This window comes from Leopardus geoffroyi, chromosome A1 (assembly GCF_018350155.1).
Source record: "Leopardus geoffroyi isolate Oge1 chromosome A1, O.geoffroyi_Oge1_pat1.0, whole genome shotgun sequence".
Lineage (NCBI taxonomy): Eukaryota > Metazoa > Chordata > Mammalia > Carnivora > Felidae > Leopardus > Leopardus geoffroyi.
The window spans coordinates 100,756,461-100,780,658 of NC_059326.1; the positions used below are offsets into that span (position 1 = coordinate 100,756,461).

At 35.9% G+C, this 24,198-nt stretch overlaps 1 protein-coding gene across 2 annotated transcripts in view; it reads left to right on the plus strand.

Moving 5' to 3' along the window:
- Positions 1-24,198, plus strand: part of SNX2 (sorting nexin 2) — a 56,944-nt gene that overhangs the window by 8,884 nt on the left and 23,862 nt on the right. For both annotated transcript variants that reach the window (XM_045486925.1, XM_045486932.1), the window contains exons 2-6: positions 11,167-11,284; positions 16,995-17,158; positions 18,717-18,783; positions 19,158-19,201; positions 20,585-20,726. In XM_045486925.1, coding sequence (XP_045342881.1) covers positions 11,167-11,284; positions 16,995-17,158; positions 18,717-18,783; positions 19,158-19,201; positions 20,585-20,726 — 535 coding nt within the window. The remainder of the gene's footprint in view (positions 1-11,166; positions 11,285-16,994; positions 17,159-18,716; positions 18,784-19,157; positions 19,202-20,584; positions 20,727-24,198) is intronic.

Here is a 24,198-nt window from a genome sequence, read left to right on the forward strand (position 1 = left end):
GGGATTTTCATGTACATAATCATGCTATGATTAGAGTTTTATTTCTTTCTTTCCAATGTTTACGCCTTAATGTAATAACTAAGATTATCGGCATAATTTTGAATAGAAGTGGTAAGGTGGATATCATTTTCCTTTTTGTGAACTTAGAAGAAAAATATTCTTTCTCTCAAATATGTTATCTGTTAAGTTTTTCTTGTAGGTGTCCTTCATCAGGTTAAAGAAATTCTATTTATTTTCTGAAATTTTGTACTCATGAATGGATGCTGGTTTTGGCAAATTCTTTTTTTGCATTTAATAAGTTAATCATGTAGTTTTCTTCTTAGGTTAATGATGACATGGATTATGTTGATTGATTTTTTTAAAACATTGAATAAACCTTGCATTCCTGGGATAAGCCCCGAAGTCATAAATGTGCTTACCCTTTTTATATGTTGCTGCATTCAGTTTGATAGCATTTGTTTCGGCTATTGTATCTGTTATGCTAGATATTTGTATAGTATTTTCTTTTACTTACAATGACTTTGTTTGATTTTCGTACCAGAAATGCTGGTCTCATTAAAGGAATTGGAGAATGTTTATTTCTCTTCTATATTCTTGAAGAGGTTGTATGGATTAATCTTCTATCTTCTTTAAAGGTTGCTAGAACTCACTAGTGAAGTCACCTGAGCATGTAGTTTTGTTTTTGGAAGACTTTTAACTTCAAATTCATTATCTTTAATAGATGTAGGACTGTTTCTTCTTGTTGAGCTTCTGTAGTATGTGTCTTTCAAGGAGTTTGTTCATTCAGTCTAGGTTGTGAAATAGGCATAAGGTTTTTCATAATACTCTTATTTTCCTGTGACAATGTCTGTGGGGTCTCTTGGTGATGCCTTTGCCTTTTCATTCCTAATATTCGTAATTTATGTCTTCTGTTTATTCATGTATTTTTTTGTTCATTTATTTTAATCTCTCTAGAGCATATCTTGGGATCTTTTCAAAGAATCATCTTTTTTTTTTGCTTTCTTGATTTTTTTTTTCTATTGTTGGTAGAGGCTTCGATCATTGATTTGAAATTTGGTTGGTTTTTTTGGTTTGTTTTTTTTTTTTTTTGAGTATTAGTAGTTAGCTATATATTTCTTTGTAAGCGCTGCTTTAGCTGCATCCCACAAATTTTGTTACTGTGTTTTGTTTTTATTCAATTTAAACTCTTCTCTACTTACCCTGGTGACTTACTCTTTGACCTCTGGATTATTTAGACATGTGTTAATTTCCCAAATTAGGGAATTTTCTCAGTAGCTTTCTATTATTTCTAGTTTAATTTGATTATGGTCAGAGAATGTTTTATGATTTTAGTTCTTTTAAATTTGTTAAGGTTTGTCTTATGGCCTAGAATATGGTCTGTTATGGTGAATATTTTGTGTGCGCTTGAAAAGAATGTATATAATCTAATGTTACTGTTGGAGTGTTCTTTAAATGTTAAGTCAAGTTGGCTAAAGTATTTTCCACCTCTCCTCTATGTTGCCTTATTACATACCTGTTCTATCCATTGCTGAGAGAAGAGTGCTGTAGTCTCCCAATATAATTGTAGACTTAAAATTTTTAATTTATAGTTTCGGTTCAGTTTTTTCTTCATATTGAAGCTTTATTGTTAGACACATAGACATTTAGTATTGTTATGACTTTTTGGTAAATTGATGATCATTTTATCGTATCATCCCCTCTTTATTGCTGATAATACTTTATTGCTGATAATACTACACTTGATCTTAGCCAAAAGGCTGAGAATCGATTGCTGATAATACTTCTTATTCAAAGTTTACTTTATCTGATGTTAATGTGGCACTCTGTCTCTGTTTTGATTGTTTGCATGATATATTTTTTCCATTCTTTTACTGTTAACTTACCTATTGTCTTTAAGTTACTTTTTTTTGTAGGGAGTATATTGTTGTGTATTGCTATTTTTATATCCAGTCTAGCTACCTCTGTCTTCTAATTGGTGTATTTAATGTAATTATTGGTGTGATTGGATTAGATCTGTTTGTTTTGTTTTTCCCTCTGTTTCTACCTATGTTTCTCCCTTTCTCCTTTCTTTTGTATTATCTTAATGCTTGTAAGTATTTAATTTTAATTTATCTACTGGATTTTTTGCTTTATCTCCCCTTCCTCTAAGTATATAAATATACTTATATACATATGTATATAGAATATATATATACATACATGTGTATCTACATATATTTATAAAGAAGGTAGTTGCTGTAGGGATTACAAAATACATACCTAATGATTTATAGTCCAGTTAGAGTTAATGTTATACTTATAAAAATAAAATGCAGATTCTTATGACCATTTACCTCCCTTTATATTAGTTTTCACATGTATTATGTCTCTATACATTAAAAACCTTACCAATGTTTTAAGTTTTGCTTTCATAGTCATACACATTTTAAATAACTTAAGAGAAGGAAAATGGTCTATTACATTTCTCTAGTTAGTTACTACTTCTGTAATTCTTACTGTATTCTTGAAGTTCCAAGTCTTTGTTATTCATATCTGGTATCTTCGGGCTGAAGATTGTCTTTAAGGCCCTCCCCATTTTTTAGATTTATTTATTTCTTTTTTAAGATCTGGCCTGGTGATGGTAGACCCCTATAGTTTTCTTTCATTTGACAATATCTTTATTCCAACTTTGTTCCTGAAGAATATTTTTGCTGGATATGGAATTACGTTTACAATTCTTTTTTTTTTTTTTTTTAATTTTTTTTAAACGTTTATTTATCATTGAGAGACAGAAGCAGAGCATGAGCATGGGAGGGGCCAAGAGATGGGGAGACCTAGGATCCGAAGCAGGCTCCAGGCTCTGAGCTGTCAGCACAGAGCTCAATGCGGGGCTCGAACTCACAAACCCTGAGATCATGACCTGAGCTGAAGTCGGAGACACTTCACCAACTGAGCCACCCAGGCACCCCTGTTCCCCCCCCCCCCCCCCCCCCCCCCAGCGCTGTGAAGACACTGTGCCACTGTCATGGTTTTTTTGATGAGAAATATGAAGTCTTTGTAATTGTATCCCTAAATGGAAATTTTTTCTTTAGCTGCTTCAAGTTGTTGTTTTTTTGTTTGTTTGTTTTAAGTAGACTTTACACTCAGCACAGAGCCCAGTGCGGGGCTTGAACTCATGACCTGAAATGAAGACCTGAGCTCAGATCAAGAGTTGGACACCTAACCTAACCAGCTGAGCTACCCATGCACCCTTCAAGTTTTTTTATTTTTAATCTTTGGTTTTCAGCCACTTTTTATGATGTGGCTGGGTATGGTTTTCTCTGAAGCTGTCCTCTTAGAGTTAGCTTGTTCTCAAATCTGTAAATTTATGTCTTTGAACAAATTTGTGAAGCTTTCAGCCATCATTTCTTGAAATATTTTTGTGCACTTCTTTTTGGGATTTCAGTGACATGAATGTTTGACTTTATAATATTGTTTCACAGGTCCCTGAGGTTCTGCTTTCTTTTTTTCCCCATTTTTTCTCTTGTCTTTTATTCAGATTGGTTATTTTCTAATGATCTGTCTTCATGTTTACTGATTTTTTCCCTGTCAAGAACTGTATAAAGTCTGAAATTTTATCATACTTGTAAGCTAACACATTAACTTGTTTTATGGTTGCTGGAAGAAGTCTTGATGAAGTACCTTTTTTTTTTTAGTGTTTTTAAAATTTATTTTTGAGAGAGAGAGAGAATGGGACAGAGTGTGAGCAGGGGAGGGACAGAGAGAGAGGGAGACACAGAATCCAAAGCAGGCTCCAGGCTCTGAGCTGTCAGCAGAGCCTGATTCCTGGCTGGAACCTGTGAACTGCAAAATCATGACCTGAGCCAAAGTCAGAAGCAAGTCGGAGGCTCAATCCGACTGAGCCACGCAGGCGCCACCCCCTTGATTAAGCACTTTTACTCCAAGCATAGCAGACAGCATGAGTATCATGTTTGTGACAATTTCCCTTGCCTTTTTCTTGACAGGGTGGCGTGATGGGGTAAGGGGGGGGGGGGTGTGGGGGGAGTGGAGGTTGATACTGTACCTGCCTTTGATCTGTGTCACAGCTGAAGAACTTGAGATTAGAGAACCCAAATCATTTATAATAGGCAGTAAGTGTGCCTGTTCTTTGCTCTAGAGGGGACATTGTATTATACCAGACAGTAAACAAATCTAGTCTTTGGAAAAGACACAGATTACCTTTTTTTTTTCCAAGGCTGTTTCCCAGGACATTGCCATCTATTAGAGTTGTAGCTGCCTGCATTGTCACACTCTTTTGCTCAACTTGGGCCACCCTTGCAGAAAAGCAGTGAAAGAAAAGAGAGAAAATACTGATGAAGATTTCTGGGTCCCCTTTTCCCAGTTCAGCTGGTTACACAAGTAAACTTTTTTCTTGGGGTTTTAGATGCCAATGCTGTCAGCACTGCTGCTTTCATGCACTTAAGCAACTGGGTCTGGCCTCAGGTCAGGGCCAGAGAGACAACGGGGTAGGGATCCGAAGAAAAGGAAAAGAATTTTGCACCTACATTCTCTTGATAGCAGGGGCCCTGGTGTTATAGTCAGAAAATAAGAGTTTTCTTGGCATCATTGCTGTTCACACTGCTAGTATGGTTCTGCAGTTGGAGCCATTCTCAGGAAAAGTTAAAAGAGAAAAGAACGGGGGAAAACCCATAAAATTCACCCTCACATTTTTGTCTCTTTCCCCAGTCTACCTGCCATTAGTTACTTTAAGTCTTTGTGCATTGTACTCTATCCAGAGATTTTAGTGTTAATCAGTGGGAGAGAAAGGGGTCTAGGGGGCTTCTTTAATGTTACTTGGGATCTTAAACACTACTTTTTAATTGAAGAGATACTAGCAACAACCTTGGAACTTATTATAGAAATGTTCAGCACGCTACTAGGTGATGATGTAGGGAGAAAAAATAAACATTTATGAAAAATATTGAGGTCTCTACAATTGCGTATCTTGGAGAACTAGTTCTGATCACCCAGAACATGTGCTCCGGGCAAAGAAATCATCAACGTTCCATCTGGTCCTCGTTCACTGGCCGCTGTCTCCATACTCCTGTTCATCCCATGGAGAGGCAGGGGCAAAAATAAGTCCTCACTCAGCCTTTAGTGAGTGACAGCTCCAGTTTAGTGTACAAGTTATATATAGGACCTTAGTGCTCGTATCTTGCTCAATACAAGAATATCTTAGTTTTAATGAATATTGTCTGGAAGCTGAATCGTGTATAGGTGCCTACTATTCTCATATATTGGCATACTATAAACATCTTTAGTGCCAGTGTGCTTCATTTTTTTAAATAGACTTTATTTGCTACAACAGTTTTAAGATTACAACAACAACAAAAAAAAGATTACAACAAAATGGAGTGGAAGGTACAGAGGTTCCCCATATACTGCCCCTACACATGCATTATCCCTCATTGTCTGCATCCCCAACCACAGTGGTGTGGTATGGTATGTTTGTTAGAATAGCAGAGTCTGCATTGTGGCATGGTAATCACCTAAAGTTTATAGTTGATGGTGTTTTACATGTTGTGGGTTTAGACAAGTGTGTAATGACACGATATGTATCCACCTTAATAGTGTCGTGTAGTTTAACTGTCCACAAATCCTGTGTACTCTGCCTCTTCATCCTGCCTTCCCTCCTAACCTCCTGTCTTTATAGTTTTGCATTTTCCAGAGTATTCCATAGTTGGGATGATAGGATATATAATCTTTTTAGACTGGATTCTTTCACTTAGTAATATGCACTTAAGTTTTCTCTGTGTCTTTTCATGGCTAGATAGCTCATTTCCTTTTAGTGCTGAATAACATTCCATTGACTGGAAGGAAGCACCAGTTTACTTAACCCTTTAACCTCCTGAAGGACATCTTGATTGCTTCCAAATTTTGACAGTTATGAATAAAAGCTACTCTAAACATCATGTGCTGTGTTTTTTGTGGACATAAGTTTCCAGGTCCTCTGGATAAATACTAAAGAAAGCAATTGCTGGACTGTATGATAAGAATATGTTTAGTTTTGTGAGAAACTGCCAAACTGTCTTCCAAAGTGGCTGGACCATTTTACAGTCCCACCAGCAGTGAGCGTGAGAGTTCCTGTTGCTCCACACCATTGCCAGTATTTGGTGTTGTCAGAGTTACAGATTTTTGACCACTCTAATAAGTGTTTACATATACCAGCATGAGGCATAGTGGTATCTCATTGTTGTTTTAATTTGCATTTTCCTGATGATATGTGATTTGGGACATCTTTTCATATGCCTGTTTGTTAGATGCGTATTTGGTAAGGTGTCTGTTAAAGTGGGTTTTGTCCCACTTTTAAATTGGGTTGACCATTGTCTTATTGTTAAGTTTTCATACTCCTTTGTGTATTTTGGATAGCAGCACTTTATCAGATATGTCTTGCAAATTTTTCTCCCAGTCTGTGGCTTGTTTTTTATCCTCTTGACGGTATCTTGCAAAGGAAGTTTTAATTTAAGATTTTTTAGTGTTTATTTTTGGAGAGAGAGAGAGTGAGAGAGACAGAGCATGGGCGCACATGAACAGGGGAAGGACAGAGAGAGAGAGAGAGAGACACAGAATCCAAATCAGGCTCCAGGCTCCTAGCTTTCAGCACAGAGCCTGGCTTGAACTCATGAACTTGAACAGAGCCTCATGAACTCATGAACCGTGAGTTCATGACCTGAGCCAAAGTTGGTTGCTTAACCGACTGAGCCACCCAGGTGCCCCTAGTTTAATTTTTTAAAGTTTATTTATTTTGAGAGAGAGAGAGCATGAGCAGGGGAGGGGAGACAGAATCCCAAGCAGGCTTCGTGCTGTTAGCGCAGAGCCTGACGTTGGGGCGGGGGGGCTCAATCTCACGGGACAGTGAGATCATGACCTCTCAGTGGAAATGAAGTGTCAGATGCTTAACTGACTGAGCCACCCAGTTGCCCTAAAGGAAGTTTTAATTTTAATGAAGTTTGTCTTATCCATTCTTTCTTTTGTAAATTTTATCTATGTATGTATTTATTTATATAGGTTTTATGCCCAGTGCAGAGCCTAATGCAGGGCTTGAACTCAGGACTCTGAGATCAAATCCTGAGTTGAGATCACTCAACCAACTGAGCCGCCTGTCTTATCAATTCTTTCTTTAATGGCATATGCCTTTAAAGGCTTATGCCTTTTGTTATTGTATCTAAAAACTCACTGCCAAATCCAAGATCGCCTAGATTTTCTCCTGTTACCTTCTAGGAATTTTATACTTTTGTGCTTTACAATTAGGTTTATGACTCATTTTGAGTTGACTTTTGTGTAGGGTGTAAGGCCTATGTGTAGATTCATATTTTTACATATGAATGTTTAGTTATGCCAACACTATATGTTGAAGAAACTATTTTTTTTCTCTCTTGCATTACCTTTGTTCCTTTGTCAAAGATCAGTTGGCTGTATATATGTGGATCTATTTTGGGACTTTTCTGTTTCATTCATCTCTTCTTTCATCAATATCTCATTGTGTTGAGTACAATAAGCTCAAAGTCAGGTAGCTTCAGTCCTCCAATTTTGTTCTTCTTCAGTATTTTTTTTAGCTATTCTGGGTCTTTTGTCTCTCTATATAAACTTTAGTATCATTTTACTGATAATCCACAAAGTAACCTGCTGGAAATTTGACTGGGATTGCATCAGATTTATATGTCAAGTTGGGAAGAACTGACATCTTGAAATTATTTAGTGTTCCTATTCATGAATATGGAATGTCTCCATTTATATAACTCTTCTTTGATTTCATTCATCATAGTTTTGGAGTTTTCCTCATATAGGTCTTGTACATATTTTATTAGATTTATACATAAGTTTTGGGTGGGTGCTAATGTAAATAGTATTGTTTTTATTTTATTTTTTTAATATTTATTTTGAGAGAAAGTATGTGTGTGAGTGGAGGAGGGGGGAGAGAGAGAATCCCAAGTGGGCTGTGTACCGTCAGGGCAGAATCCAGTGTGGGGCTTGATCTCACATACCATGAGATCATGACCTGAGCTGAAACCAAGAGTCAGACACTTAACTAACTGAGCCACCCAGGCTTTCCTTTCCTTTCCTTTCCTTTCCTTTCCTTTCCTTTCCTTTCCTTTCCTTTCCTTTCCTTTCCCTTCCCTTCCCTTCCCTTCCCTTCCCTTCCCTCCTTTTCTTTTCTTCTCTCTTCTCTTCTCTTCTCTTCTCTCTCTTCTCTTCTCTTTTTTTATGTTTTACTTATTTATTTTGAGAGAGAAAGAGTATATGAGCCCAGTAGGAGCAGAGAGAGGAGAGAGAATCCTAAGTGGGCTCTGTACTATCAGCGCAGAGCCTGACATGGGGCTTAAACTCGTGAGAACTGTGAGATCATGACCTGAGCCAAAATCAAAAGACGCTTAACTGACTGAGCCACCCAGGCACCCCTCAGTAGTATTGTTCTTAACTTCAAATTCAGTTTGTTCATTGATACTATTTAGGAAAGTGATTAAATTTTTTGTACTAACCTTGTATGCTGCAAGTTTGCTATAATTGCTTATTAGTTCTGGAAAGTTTTGTCTTTTGGATTTTCTATTTAGATGATTATGTCATCTGTGAACAAAGACAATTTTATTTTTTCCTTATCAATTTGTATACCTTTCATTTCCTTTTCTTGTTTTATTGCATTAGCAGGGACTTAAAGTACAATGTTGAAAAGCAGTGGTAAAAGGTGACATCCTTGTCTTATTACTGATCTTTGTGGGAAAGCTTTTAGTTTCCCACCATTAAGTTTGATGTAGGGGCTGCCTGGCTGGCTCAGTGAGTAGAGCATGTGACTCTTGTTCTTGGGATTTTGAGTTCAAGCCCCACGATGGGTGTGGATCTTACTTCAAAATATTTTGATGTATGTTTTTTGTAGCTGTTCTTTCTCAACGTGAATAAGTTCCCTGTGGTTTTAGTTTGTTGTGAGTTTTTATCATGAATGGTTGTTGGAACTACTATGCTACATTTTTATGTAGGTGTGATTTAAGCTATTTCAAAATGTTCAGTATTGTAGGTAATCTCATTGACAAACTTGTGGCCACTTCTGAGGCATATTTATAATTGTTTTCTTAGAATTCATTTAACAACAACAACAAAAAAGAACTCAGTTAACAGACAGTCATTGAGCACAGCCAGGAATTGAATGAAAAAGTAGTAAACAAAAGAAGATAGTCATAATCTATAAACAGTTAATAATTATAATGTGGTAAGAGAAATTATGATAGGAGAAGTAGATATTCTGTAGGAGCATGTAGGCCATTAACCTAATCAGACTTAGCTAGAGATGAGGTTGAGATTGCCAGGAACATCTTCCACAAGAAAAATGTATAAGCTTAGTTGTTTTTAAATTCCTTCAAGTAAAATTGCTAAGGTAAATGGAGGCCCACCTATGTGAGAGTTTGAGGCTGTAAGAATGAGTTCCTGAGGGAAAAGAGAGCCTCCCCTTTAAATTCAGTAAATAATTGAAACTGATTTTGAAAGCTGTAAAGAAATGTCCTTATGCCATAGGGGATAGTTTACTTAAAAATCTAATGAGAGGGGCACCTGAGTGGCTCATGTGACTGAGTGTCCAACTCTTGATTTTGGCTCAGGTCATGATCTTACCCTTTCGAGGGATCAAGGCCCGCATCAGGCTCTGCTGACAGGGTGTAGCCTCCTTGGGATTCTCTCTTTCTCTCTCTCTCTCTCTCTCTCTCTGTCTCTGTCTCTCTCTGTATCCCTCCTGCTTGCTCTTTGTCTCAAAATAAAAAAATAAACATTTTTTAAAAAGAACTACAAGTCACTAAGAAAAACAGCAAAATGGGCAAAATACTTGGAGACTTCACAAAAAAGGATATTCAAATGGCCATTTAACATGTGAAAAATTGCTGAATGTCATTATTCCTCAGGAAAATGCAAATTCAAACCACAATAAGATACTCTTTATGTTGCCATAATAGTTAACATGGAAAATGATGGAATATATCAAAATGTTGAAAAGGATGTGGAGCAATTGATATTTTCATGTGCTGCTGGTGGGAGTGTAAATTGTGTAACCACTTTGGAAGATTGTTTAATGATATCTTCTAAATCAGGATATTCACCTACCATGTGGTCTAACTATTCTACTCATACATACAAAGCAGAAATTCGATCCCGTGTTTGTTAAAACATACATACACTGGAGGTTCATACAGGATTATTGATGGTAGTATGAAAGTGAAGACTATCCACATGTCCCATCGGTAATAGAATGGATCAATTGAGGTATATTTACACAATGGAATATTTTGCAGCAGCAAGAATGAGTAATCTGTTACTATGGAAGTATCTTGAATACATAACATTAAAAGAAAACAAAACGCTAAAGAATATATTCTCTATGGTTCCAGTTTTATGAAGAACAACAGTGGAAACTAATCCATGCTGGTTGAAGCTTGGGGGGGTGGAGAGTAAAGAATGGAAGTAGAGCTTCTGGGGTTCTCTTTCTTGATCCTGTGCTGGTTACACAAGTGTGTTCGGTTTGTGAAAATATCTAGTGCACTTTTGACATACACACTTTTTATGTGATGATTTTAAAAAGGAGTATTGGTTTTAACTGTTAGGAAAAAGCTACAATAAAGCTAAAACCTTCACAGTCTAGATTCTATTTTGGTGGTCCTTGTACTTTAAGGTTAAGAAGTTCAAAAACAGTCCCTATGCTCATTTGAGATGTAAATGTTTGGGAAGAGAGCTTATTTTTCGTTTGAAACCATAGAATTTTAGAATAATTTTACTCTTAATTCAATTAATACTAAACCTTTCTCTTGCGTTAAAGGAATGCTTTGAACTTTTTATTCATGCAACATGTTTTCAAGATCTGATTTTTGCTCTTATATAATATTATATGTGACTGTAAAGTATTTTTTGTTAATTATAAGTCAACATGATAAATTAGTATCTCTAAAAGGATGATCAAAAAAGATTTTTTAAAAAATCTTAAATGAGTTTTTGTTAAGGAAAATGAATAAAAATGTGTTTTTGGTTCATTCGTACTCTCAGAGGAGGTAGGATAAATAGCTGTTCTTGTTCTTCACTTTTTATCAAGAGAATGTTCTATTTCTATAATGTATAGAGTCATAATTATAACAGCTAAACATGCTAATTCATTATCTATTGTTATTTTTTTAACAGTCAAGTCCATCATCTCCAGAACCAGCTAGTCTTCCTGCAGAAGATGTTAGTACAAACTCCAATGGTCGGAAGCCTGCAGAGGTTGTCCTAGATGATGACAGGGAAGATCTTTTTGCAGGTAATTATAAATATTTTTATTTTTTTAGTAATAGTCAATTGTAGCATATATCCTGTTACATGATACTCTGTAACGCAAAACTGAGATTTCGTGTAAGGTATTAGTGGTAGCTCTTCTTGTTAACACCTTGGAAAGATGGGAAATTTCCAGTTAGTTCCAGTTAGATCGCTTTGTGAAAAATACAGACTGTTGAGAGAAGCAAACATGTGATCCTTTCTTGTTTGAAGCATTTGAAAGTAAATCACATATTATAATTTTATGTTTTGACTCAAAAAAACTAATGATTGTGGCATTCATACTTTGACAAATAGCGGTAATTGTCGTCTTCATTACTTACAGGTTAACACAAGCAAAATTAAACTCGATTTTAAAATTATTTCAAATATATTTGTTTCAATAAAATACTTTAGTATTTACCATAGTTCTGTTTTGATTCACTTGTGGATGAGTAAATTGTTGGTTGTGGTATTTATTTTTGATACAGGGGCAGGATTTGGTGTGGTCCTGCCTTTAAAATAATTGGATTCATGGGGCGCCTGGGTGGCTCATTCGGTTAAGCGTCCGACTTCAGCTCAGGTCACGATCTCACGGTCCGTGAGTTCGAGCCCCGCGTCGGGCTCTGGGCTGATGGTGGCCCAGAGCCTGGAGCCTGCTTCCGATTCTGTGTCTCCCTCTCTCTCTGACCCTCCCCCGTTCATGCTCTGCCTCTCTCTGTCTCAAAAATAAATAAAACGTTAAAAAAAAAAAAATTTAAAATAATTGGATTCTTGGGGCACCTGGCTGGCTCAGTTGGAGCCATATGACTCTTTATCTTGGGGTTGGGTATAGAAATGATTTAAAAATAAAATCTTAAAAAATTGGATTCTCTTCAAAACAGTTACCTGCTTTAACATTAAAACTTAGGCAAAAGTTAATGCTTGGATATTAAAAGGCAGAATCTGTTTAAGATTAATGACAAAAAAATTAAAGTAGTAGATCTTTGTTTAATGGCTTGATTTACCTGAACTGGTTTTCGTTGAGTTAAAATTTAACAACATGTCCTCAGCTTTAACAGTAGTTGCATATTTGAGCCATTCTGTATTTTTTACATCAGTGTCTTTGAAGATAAAATTTTACGTCTTGGGACACCTGGATGGCTCAGTTGGTTAACTGTCCACATTCAGCTCAGGCTGTGATCTCGTGGTTTGTGAGTTTGAGCCAACTGGAGCCTGCTTTGGGTTCTGTGTCTCCCTCTCTCTGACCCTCCCCTCCTTGCAAGCGCATGTGTGTTCTCTCTCTCTATCAAAAAAATAATAATAAACATAAAAAAAACCACTTCTCCATCTCAAAGGTCCATATATATTCCTTCTTGATTAGTTTTATGAAAAATTTTTACTACAGATGAATTCGTGTATTTTAACATGTCAGAAAATTTAAAATACCATACCAAATACCAATAATATTTCCCATTTATTTATTCATTTATTTAGTAGCTACCTAACAACTTATAGTAAAATGACAGTTAACCAAAGTCATAATATTTCTTTTTGTTTTCTTTTACAGACTTTTTCCCAGGCATCCTTTAAAGTTTTTTCATGGCATTTATGTTTTAAAATAAAAGACATGAGTCCTTTCTCTTCTAAGTGGGTGCTAATTTAAAGTATGTATTCCTAGGGCGCCCGGGTGGCTCAGTCGGTTAAGCTTCCCACCTTTGCCTCAGGTCATGATCTTGAGGTCCGTAAGTTCAAGTCCTGTGTCAGGCTTTGTGCTGACAGCTCAGAGCCTGGAACCTGCTTAGAGTTCTATGTCTCCCTCCCTCTCTCTGCCCCTCCCCTGCTCACACTCTGTCTCTCTCTCTCTCTCTCAAAAATAGAGAAACATTAAAAAACATTTAATAAAGATTAAAAAAAAAAAACCTGGCACACCCCAAATATTTTTTAAAAATAAAAAAATAAAGTGTGTATTCCCCCAATAGAGGGTTTTACATGGAAGTTTTGGATTATCTGTTTTATAATGGACCCTTTCAGAAGTCTCAAAACTCATACGTAAAGAATACGCTGAAAGTTCTAACGCCAGAACTATGTGAGGGTTGTTTTTTTTTTTTTTTTTTTAAACCAGTATCCACAACTGATCAGTTTCCAGATGAGGAGTATACGTTGATATTTGCCCACTTAGCTTAATTAGAAAAATCTTTTTTGTGTTCTGCTCTACCTAGCAATCTATACTAAATATTGTGATTCAGTGATGGTCAGTGTTAATGTTTGTTTTAAAAAAAGAGAGAGAGGCGTCTGGGGGGCTCAGTCAGTTGAATGTTCAACTTTGGCTCAGATCATGATCTCACAGTTCATGGGTTTGAGCCCTGTTTCCGCCTCTGCTCTGACAACACAGAGCCTGTCTCCCTGTATCGCTGCCCCTCCCTGACTGACTGACTCTCTCTCTTTCTCTCTCTCTCTCTGTCAGAACATAAACACTTTGTTAAGAATTTTTTAAATGTTTAAAAATGTTTATTTTTTTTTTAGAGACAGTGTGTGAGCAAGGGAGGGGCAGAGAGAGAGAGAGAGAGAGGGAGACATAGAATCCAAAGCAGGCTCCAGTCTCTGAGGTGTCAGCCCAGAGCCTGACGCGGGGCTCGAACTCACCAACCGTGAGATCATGATCTGAGCCGAAGTTGGACGCTTAACCATCTGAACCACCCAGGTGCCCCCGAACAAAAATACTTTTTGTACTTAATCTTTTGTCTTAAACTCAGCTGTATTTCAAAATGACATCATTAGATTTCTAATCTGATCTTTTTTTTAAAGTTTATTTATTTATTTTGAGAGAGAGAAAGACAGCTCGAGGAGGGGAGAGGCAGAGAGAGAGAGAGAGAGAGAGAGAGAGAGGGAGAGGGAGGGAGGGAGGGAGAGAATCCCAAGCAGTCTTCACACCGTCAGCGCAGAGCCCATTGTGGGGTTCCATCTCTCAAACCCTGAGATAATGACCGGAGCCGGAATCAAGAGTCCGGTGCTTAACCTACTGAGCCATCCAGACACTCCTAATCTGATCATTTTTATGTGAAAGGATTAATACTATCTATACACTTCCATCTTAATGCCTTTAAGCAGGTGTGGTTCTTGGAACCATAACAGAGAGGAGCCTGTGTCATCAGGGTGATGAAAACTATTGTTCATTACTAAAAGAACATGTACTTAGTTTATTTCCCCTACATCAGGGAGAGAATATAAATATTGCTCTAGTGATCTAGCCATTTTGATTTTAAAACCATGAAAAGATTAGATACTATAGGTACTCTGCTAAGATGTTTTGGGGAGCATTTCAGGTACTTTTATGTCAGGGGTGGTACCAGAAAAAGGTTGTAAGTGTGACATGTTACTGTTGCTAGTTTACTTGGAGAGCATTCACCAAATGTGGTTGACTATAAGCCTCTCCACCATTTGTTACATCCTTCAGACTAAGCTTCACTGCACATACTTCAAGACATTGTCGTAGAGGAATAACTGAGGGTGAGCAAATTACCTGTGTTGAAATTGTGCTATACTTTTAAATCTTGTTTTTGCCAGGGTCGTTAGCTTATTTCATTTATGACACCAATTGTAAGTTTAATGAGTATTCCTTTGTTTAAAAAATTCTCTGGTATCTATGATACGAATGAAATTACTTCTCTGACATTGACATAATCAATCTATATTTGTCCTCAAAGTATCTCTTCCAAGGAGAAGTTAATCTTTATGCTTAAAACCTGTGGGGCATCTCCACAGGTTTAAATTAAGTTCTGGTTTAAATTAAGTTATGTGAATTTGTTGTAGTACAGTCATGAGAAGACTAAAGCAGACTGACTATATGGTAGTTAATGTGCTAAGTCTAATCTCTTTCTTTCTGTATCCATTTTCCTTCTCCGTATCAGCTACTTAAGTAGATCATAGTTAGCTTTTCTTATTTTGAGGTTACCTACTATTTATGAAACAGCTACTCAGAGTCCTTGGAAAGAACACAGAATCTGGTATCAGTGAAGTAAACTGTGATTGAAAAATTAAAGTTACTGTATCTGTCCTGATACATCAATAAAGTTTATATGCCTTTCCCTTTTTTTGTCTCTGGATTTGTTGCGCGTAGCAGTACCTCTTTCAGAGAATTTTAGATTTCTTTTTATTTATCTCTTTTGTTTGCTGCTTGCTGTTTGGCTTGTCTGTAGATAATGGATCTCACACCGCCTACCTACGCTACACTGCTTTCTTACTTTCTTTTATTGCTCATTGGTTTCATTTCTTAGAAATTGAATAAATACTAGCAGCGTTAACAGCCTGAAGCCGCGTGTAAGCTTTTAGTCGTTCTATCAGGGTCATTTATTGTCTGTGTATTTTACATCTACAGTCTATCTTCCTTCCTCTGGTTAGTATGATTTTGGTTATTCTTTTTATTTTTAATGTAAAAATATCAAGAGAGCTGAGTCAGTGAGGGTCTCATCAACATGAGAAAACCAGTAAGAATAGATTGATAAAATGTTGACCTGTTTACCCTGTTCACATTTAAATGTAAATCTTAACATTATTTACCGTATTTCAGGATCACTGACTGCCATTTCTACCTTCCCAAACTTCTGGGAATCTAAGAACCTCAGGTTAGAAACCGCTGGTCTGATTCTGTTCCCCTTACAGCCCTGCCTTCTTCTCCTGTTATCAATTCTCTATAATCCCACCGAACTGTGGTTTTCATTATAGCCACTGAATGTAATTTTCATTTTTCTGGTTTTGCTTTTTCTTTATGCTATTGTTTCATTTTCCTAGATTTCTTCACCCATTTTTTCTCTATGCATCCAGATCAGTTTCATAAACTGCTGCTGATTTTCCCCACCCTAACGTGTTGTCTCATCTCAAATGGTAGTGTTTGTTCTGTAGTTCATATACCAGTTAAATGTCTTTCTTGTAACATTCTTTTTTATTTTTCTCTTGCCTGTTATTTGTCTTTTATTATTATTTAACATTCCACATGCTTGTGTCTTGTTTTCCCAACTAGATTATAAACTCCTTGAGGGCAGGTATGATACTTTACATTTCTTTGTGTTTATCCATTGCATTTAACACAGTGTTACCTAGTTTGTAGACAGTTTATTGATTTGATTTGGTTTTAATTATGTTTAATTTTAGATTTTTTCAAGTGAATGAGCATTTTAAATTAAAACCTAAACAGCTGTTTGCTTTGTGTCATATTTGTGTATTCAACTAATATCCAGTAATCTTTAGCAGTTAATTGCTTTAGATCACTAACTTTGTGGATTTTCCATAACGGATTTTTAATCCCATTTGGGATATTTCTGGGCAGTCTGTGACCATAAAATTTTTGTTTGTAAAGTAATCGTAATGTTAGTTTGAATAAAAGATTTTGAAAGGTAAGTTACCCCAAGTATAAGATGTATGATAAACCCAAACATAAATGAATGTGGAATTATCCACATCATTGCTTTCCTTCTAGCTTTATTCTTACCACTAGTTTAGATAATTAAGCTGACCTACTTTAATTCTTCCTGAAATCAACGCAGTCACTATTGGTTTTAAAGTTTTGATAAACATTTAAGGAATGATTCATTAAATTATAACAACCATTTTTAAATGCCATTATTTTGATATTTGTGAGTAGTATAAAACTATTTTTCATGACTCATTAACTGCAATGTAGACTGCAGGGGTTTGTTATCACTGTCCTTAAGTAAGTAACTTGTTTCATTTGTATCTAGAAGCCACAGAAGAAGTTTCTCTGGATAGTCCAGAAAGGGAACCTATCCTCTCCTCAGAGCCTTCTCCTGCAGTTACACCTGTGACCCCTACTACACTCATTGCTCCCAGAATGGAATCAAAGAGTATATCTGCTCCTGTGATCTTTGATAGATCCAGGGAGGAGGTATGGGAAAATGTTTCTATTCTAGATTGAAATGTAAATAGTAAGCTTTTTGTTCCCTGCTCAGCATCACTCTCTTGTGAGGCGTCTCTAATCAAAGCCATTTCAGCATTTGGGGAAAAACGTATTGCACTAAAGAAGTCAACTGATGTGGCTTCTAATCTTATCCTCATCACTTTTTTTTTTTTTTTTTCAACGTTTATTTATTTTTGGGACAGAGAGAGACAGAGCATGAACGGGGGAGGGGCAGAGAGAGGGAGACACAGAATCGGAAACAGGCTCCAGGCTCTGAGCCATCAGCCCAGAGCCTGACGCGGGGCTTGAACTCACGGACCGCGAGATCGTGACCTGGCTGAAGTCGGATGCTCAACCGACTGCGCCACCCAGGCGCCCCTCCTCATCACTTTTTAACCCAATGACTTGGGCACATTACTTTCCTTCTTAAGGATTTTGTCATTTGTGATCTCATGATGGTAATGTATGACTCAGGGTTTCTTTGTTGGTCAAATGAGAAAATGTTTGAAAGTGCTTTGAAAACTTTAATAAAGTGATCTTTTGAGTAATTTTATTTGATGAATCCTGCAGTAAATGTTAGTGGTTACGTTGGCAGGGTGCAGAGTGGGTTGTGAGTGGAGAGGAAGCACAAGAGGGCCTACAAGCGTGTAAGGGTGGTGTTTGTGGAAGTTTCTGAGCTATTTTTTTAGGGTTTCTGATTTATATACTTGACCTTACAAGTCAAATAAGGTTTAGTTTTTTAAAAATCTGTACAAGAAGACAACTTTGGGGAAAAAAGGGTTATGGTTAGAAAAACTAACTTTTAGGTAATTTTAGGTTATTAATATTACTCTAAAATATTTGCAAGATTTAACAAATTTCTGTGCTTTCTTCTTGAGAATAACCAGTCTTGCCTGCAGAGCTGCTCCTAGATTGCTTATTTACAATGGCATTAAAAAGTGCTTCCCTGCAGTCTCATGCGGTTACCATTTTTCCCACTTACTGCTTTATAGTCCTTTCGTTGTCTTCAGGAAGAATGTGTGTTTACTGGGTTATTAGACAAATCATGGTGCTGAAGATTCTAGTGTAATTATTTCTACTGATAGGTAGTGTGCTACGGGCAAAAGTAATGGCTACTTCCTCCTGGTCATTAAAGACTAGAGACAACTTCAGAAAGTGCTAGTATTAAAAATCATTAAGGTGTTAGTTTAATAATGTGAATCTCAAGATTCTGTATATAGAACAAAGAAAACTTCCACAGTACTCTTCCAGAAGACTAAATCTGTGGAGGTGTGAGAACACAGGCTTTCTGTAACTTCTCCAGATTATCCTTTTCCTAGTTTCTGTACGTGTGTGTTGTGAATGTGTGCACATGTGTGTGTGTGTGTTTTTTTTTAATATTGTCAGGAAATATGAAAGCTTTTGTTTTTCAGAAATGGAATGCCGAATGGCTTTTTAAATTGTTTTGACACTGACCCTAATAAAAGATCGTGAAAATTAAAGTTATTAGTGTTAAAACAGTAATCTAAATTGGAATCTTTAACATCAAAAAAGTTATCTTTTCTAGATTGAAGAAGAAGCAAATGGAGATGTTTTTGACATAGAAATTGGTGTATCAGATCCGGAGAAAGTCGGTGAGTCAATATTTAGTACACTTTAATTTCGTTCTTTTTGATAAGTACCTTGGTTGTTAATATGCTGTTTTTCTTAAGTGCAGTGTTAACAGTATTAAAATGGTACTTTCATTTTTAAGCTTCTGGGGCTTTTTACTCTAAATTTTACTTTTTTACTCATTTTACTTTTTTCAGCTTTATTAAATTATAATTAACAAATGATCGTATATATTTAAGGTATACAGGATGCTGATTTAATATATGTACACATTTAATATATGTATACAATAATACATTACCACAATCAAGTCAGTCAACGAATTACTTCACATAGTTACCTTTGTGTGTGTGTTAAGCTTATTATTTTTAATAGTATTGTTTGACTTTTCTTGTAGGTGATGGCATGAATGCTTACATGGCATATAGAGTAACAACAAAGGTAAGCCTTTGCTCCTTCAGAGAAGTAGTAAGCCCTTACCATGTGTAGTATGAGATTACAACATCCTGTCTTTACACAGGTTACCATCCAGTGAAGATTTCACATAAGTAGTTACATGAGTTGTGGTTTGTTAAGTACAGTATTCTGTAAAGTAGAGGTAAAGTATTTTGCATTTTGTATGTAGGGAGGAACCTAATCTAGACAAAGATAGGGGAAAATGATGGGCGAGAGAGGTTCTTGGAGAAAGGAGAAGAATGCTTGCTCCAGGCAAAGCGATTTGCTTTTGTAAAGGCCAGACCTCCAGAAAATAGTGTGCTTTCTGGGATCTGCAAGACATGGTACCTGATTGAATTGTTCGGCAGTAGCCTCCCTGTATTACCAGCAGCCACATGAAGGAACTTGGGTTCATCCTGAGTATAATGGAGAGCAACTGAAGAGATTCAAGCAAGAGTGTGGCACAATTAAATTTTTCTTTTAGAAAGATCTCTCCGATTCCTAATTTGGGAGGGCAAAGTATAGGTCAAGATTTCCAGTTAATTCCATTGTCATTTCTAAAGGATTGTAGACCTTCAGATCTTAAAAGAGACAAAGAGGATCTGCAGCATTCCTAGCTGTGAGAAGTAATATTTTATACTAAAGAGTAGATTCTGGGGATGAACAAAATAATGGCTTCCTGAGTTGTGTAGGGAGTAGAATCAGTAGAGCTTAGATGTGCAGAGTGAAAGAGAGATGCCTAAGTTACCGACTAGAGGATCTCTGTGGTTGTGTCAGAGTGATCTCAGAGAAAAGGCAACACAGAGGGAGCAACACAGTTTTTGGATGGGGGTAAAGAATTTGTTAATTCATTGAACAGATATTTATTAAACACTTAATCGTGGGGTCTGGCTCGTTTCCAAGCACAAGAGTTTATAATAGGAAACAGTACAGACACGTGCCCTTCCCACATGGAGATTATGTTCCAGCAGGAGATGTGGTGAACTTGAGGTGATAGTCAGATTTAAGTGGAAGTGTCCCTTGGGCATTTTGATATATTGGACTGAAGCTCAGAGGAGATCTGGGCCAGCGGTAAAGATTTAAGAGTCATTGACCTAAATGTAATTAGAGTTGATGAGATGAGTCAAGGATAGGATAAAGCAAACATTTTGTCCTTTTAAGTCTCTGTAAAAACAAAACAAAACAAAGCACAGAACACAACGTATAATAATGTAGGAATTTTTTTTTTTTTGGTTAGAAATGTGTATTCCACATTAGTTAGCTACCCTGTGGTCTTTTGCAAAGTAAAACGTGTGTGTAGGTATACATATGTTCACAGGTTTATGTGATGCTAACTTCTGAAGAATTGCTTAGTATTCAAAATTTAAAATGCCTCTTCTTCACTTGTAGACTTCTCTTTCCATGTTCAGTAAGAGTGAATTTTCAGTTAAAAGAAGATTCAGTGACTTTCTCGGTTTGCATAGCAAATTAGCAAGCAAGTATTTACATGTTGGTTATATTGTGCCACCAGCTCCAGAAAAGAGTATAGTAGGTAAGTATGAATTAAAAAAAAAAAAAAAAGTTACTGCTACTAGTTCAGTTTTAAACTACCTAGATTATTAGGCTACCATGATCATTTATTATCAGGATAAATTATAGTGTCTGGCAATACTGAATTTAATAAACATTCCATTTATGATAATCATTTGTCAATTAAGAATGTATAAGCTCATACTTTTATTTTCTAACCTCTTAGGATTTTTATTTATATAGGATCAATTTAGGATTTGATTTATATAACGATGTTAAATATTGGGTCTGAATTTGCCAAGTTGAAGACAATCAAACCCTAACATTTTACTAAGTAACATTCAGAAGATACTTAATATTGGTAGCATATTAACATTATTCTAAGGAATGAAAGTATTTGGGTTTCAGCTATTCATTGTCCAAAAAGAAGATTTGATCCAGTCCAGATCTTATAAGAGGTATCATGTTAGTATATTCCATACCTCAATTTAATGCTTAAAAACATTTCTACCTATACAAGTAATAAAGGCTTAGTTAAATATCTGTAGAAGGGAGCAAGCACCTGTTGGTTCTCTTGGCAGAGCGTGCAACTCTTGACCACAGGGTCGGGAGTTCAAACCCCATTTTGGGTGTAGAGCTTTAAAAAAAAAAAAATATGCAGAAAATTTCAAAAGAGGACAACTTACATTGTCCCATTAAAATATATGTCATCTCTTAAAATTTTGTGCTTCTTTTCTCAGTGTTTTCAATTTATTGTGAAAATATTCAAATTGAATTTTGCTGATCTTTAAATTTTTTTTACTTTTTAAAAACATTTTGTTTGAAGAGCACTTCTGTTGGTATCTTTTATGACTTTAAAACCTGACATATTTAAATGCATTTATTATATTCTCTGAGTTTTTTTATTATAAAAAACTTTGTAGGGGCACCTGGCTAGTTCAGTTGGTAGAGCATGTGACTCTTGATCTCGGGGTTGTGAGTTCAAGCCCCACGTTGTGGGTAGAGTCTACTTTAAAAAAACTTTAAAAAATTAAGAATATCAATAAATTAAATTTTTGTAAGGCAGTGTAAGTTTAAGTGACAAGAGTGGCTTGCTTTTTGTTTGTTTTAGTTTTCCAAATCTCTGATATCTGGCTTAATAGAAAATAGCTATGTTCTTATATCTGCTTCTGCATTCAATCTCTTGTGATATAACACACCATATAACCTTTGTAAAATTCTGCTGAGCTTTCCTAGAAGAATGAGAGTAAAAAAGACAATAGTGTAGTATTATTATGAAAATAGGCTTTTTGGTACACCCTTCCCCGACACCTGTCTGAAAAAGGATCTCAGAAACCTTTCTTGTATTCTGACTGTATTTTGGGAACTGCTGACCTACTTCATAATCTTATTTCTCTTATCTTTAAAACTTTGGCAGTGGTATCTTCTGGCATCCTACTATTTATATGGATCTTAAGTTTCCTGTATCACAAATTATTTATTACCTTTTTTTCTTTGATTAGGTTGTGCAACTATTTTTATATATCAAAAGAGGAAAAATAAATTATTTTTCTCATTTTGCTGGCTAACATGCTAATCCAGTTTATAAACAATGAGCAAAAAGAATTTTTTTGAAAAAGTAAATTTTAATGTCCAGGTTAATTGTTTTAAGCTAATATTTTGCCTTAATGATCTTCAACCTTCCACAAATTGTTACAGCATAATAAATAGTATGTGTAAATTTAAAATAGAAGTTAGAAACTAAATCTTAAGAGCATCCTTTTCTGATGTTGATTCTCACAGGCTTCAAAAGGTTATTAGGGGACAGTCACACGGTTATGTTTGTATTATGCATACACGTGGCCAAGATTGCCCATTACATTGTAAGGTTATCAATTAAATTATAGGCATAATTAACATTTATTGAAAGTTACTGTGCTAAATAATTTCCAGGAGATTCATTTAACCTTCACAACAACTTTATGAAGTTAACTTAGTGTTGTCCTTATGTAATAGGTAAGGAAGGTAAGGTTCATCGAGGTTACATAACCTGTCGTGTGCTATATTTATTTATATACTACTTTATTCCAGGAACGACTTGAGGCAACTACATATATAATGCAGCTAAAAATATATATGTATGCACACACGTATGTGCATGCACACGCACATATGTGTACATGTGCATATACGTGTGCACATGTGTATATGTATGCTTGCATGTGTGTATACATATACACATATACATATCTATACCTATATAGATATGTGTATATATATCTAAAGAAAGAAATTAGCAGGAAAAATAACCATAGTCAAACAGTAAGATGAAACCAAGTTAAATAGTTTCTTTAAAATGTGCATGTAAAGTCTGAACAATTACTAAAGGTAATTACTAAAGGTGGGTAACAAATTTGTTGTGAACTTCCTGGCAGCCAAGCAAATACAGAAGCAGTCATTTTTTCAGATTGTCTTACCAGTTTTTTAAAAAACAAAACAAAACTCAGTTGGTTAAGTGTCTGACTCTTGGTTTCAGTTTAGGTCCTGGTTTCACAGTTTGTCTGGGTTTGAGCCCTGTGTCAGGCTCTGTGCTGGCAGCACGGAGCTTGCTTGGGATTCTGCCCCCTCCTCTCTGCCCCTCCCCAACTGGCTCGCAAGTGCGCTCTGTCTCTGTCTCAAAATAAATAAACTTAATAAAATAAAAATTTAAAAAGTGAATAGGTTGTCCACAAAACTGTTGATATATGGGAGGCCCTCTTAAGTATACAGCCAGTGTTTTTCAACTAACAAACACTTAAAGTGGAGTCAGGAGAAAAGGAATTGTAATTTGTTGTCTTTGCTGAAAAGTTAGAACTGCCCCTGAAAGAACAGGAGTCTTTTCATTAGCCCACAGTTAACCTGTTTGTAAGATTAGTTAACTGAAAACCACTGTTTCACTAAGCTTTTAGAAAAGAACAACAAAGTTGAAAAGTTTTAGGAGTTAATTGGTTAGAGTAAGTGTTTATTTGCTCTGATGGCCCTTAATAGTTACCTCTAGCATGAACAGTAGCATGAAGTAGCATGAACAGAAAATCCTTAAAGGTAAAATGTAAAGAACTTCATAGCAGTAAGATTTTTTTTGAGGGAAACAATATGTTATATCAGTAACACCGCACTTTTAGTGGCCCATTCATGGCAGATAATTTTAGGTGTTTGAGTTTTCTTTTTCAAACTTGTATTTCAGAAGAATTAATTATGTTAGGCAAAACATTCATAGATGATATGTTTATTTACCAGATGTACTAGCCTGAATAAGAATTACATGGTTTTACATAATCTATTTTTAATAGCTTTGTTGAGATGTAATTTAAATGCCATATGATTTATCCATTTAAAGTGTGTAATTTGGGGTGTCTGGCTGGCTCAGTTGGTAGAGCATGCGACTCTTGAGCTTAGGGTTGTGAGTTCAAGCACCCCATTGGGTGTAGAGCTTACTTAAAAAAAATAAAGTGTGTATAATTCAATGTGGTATATAA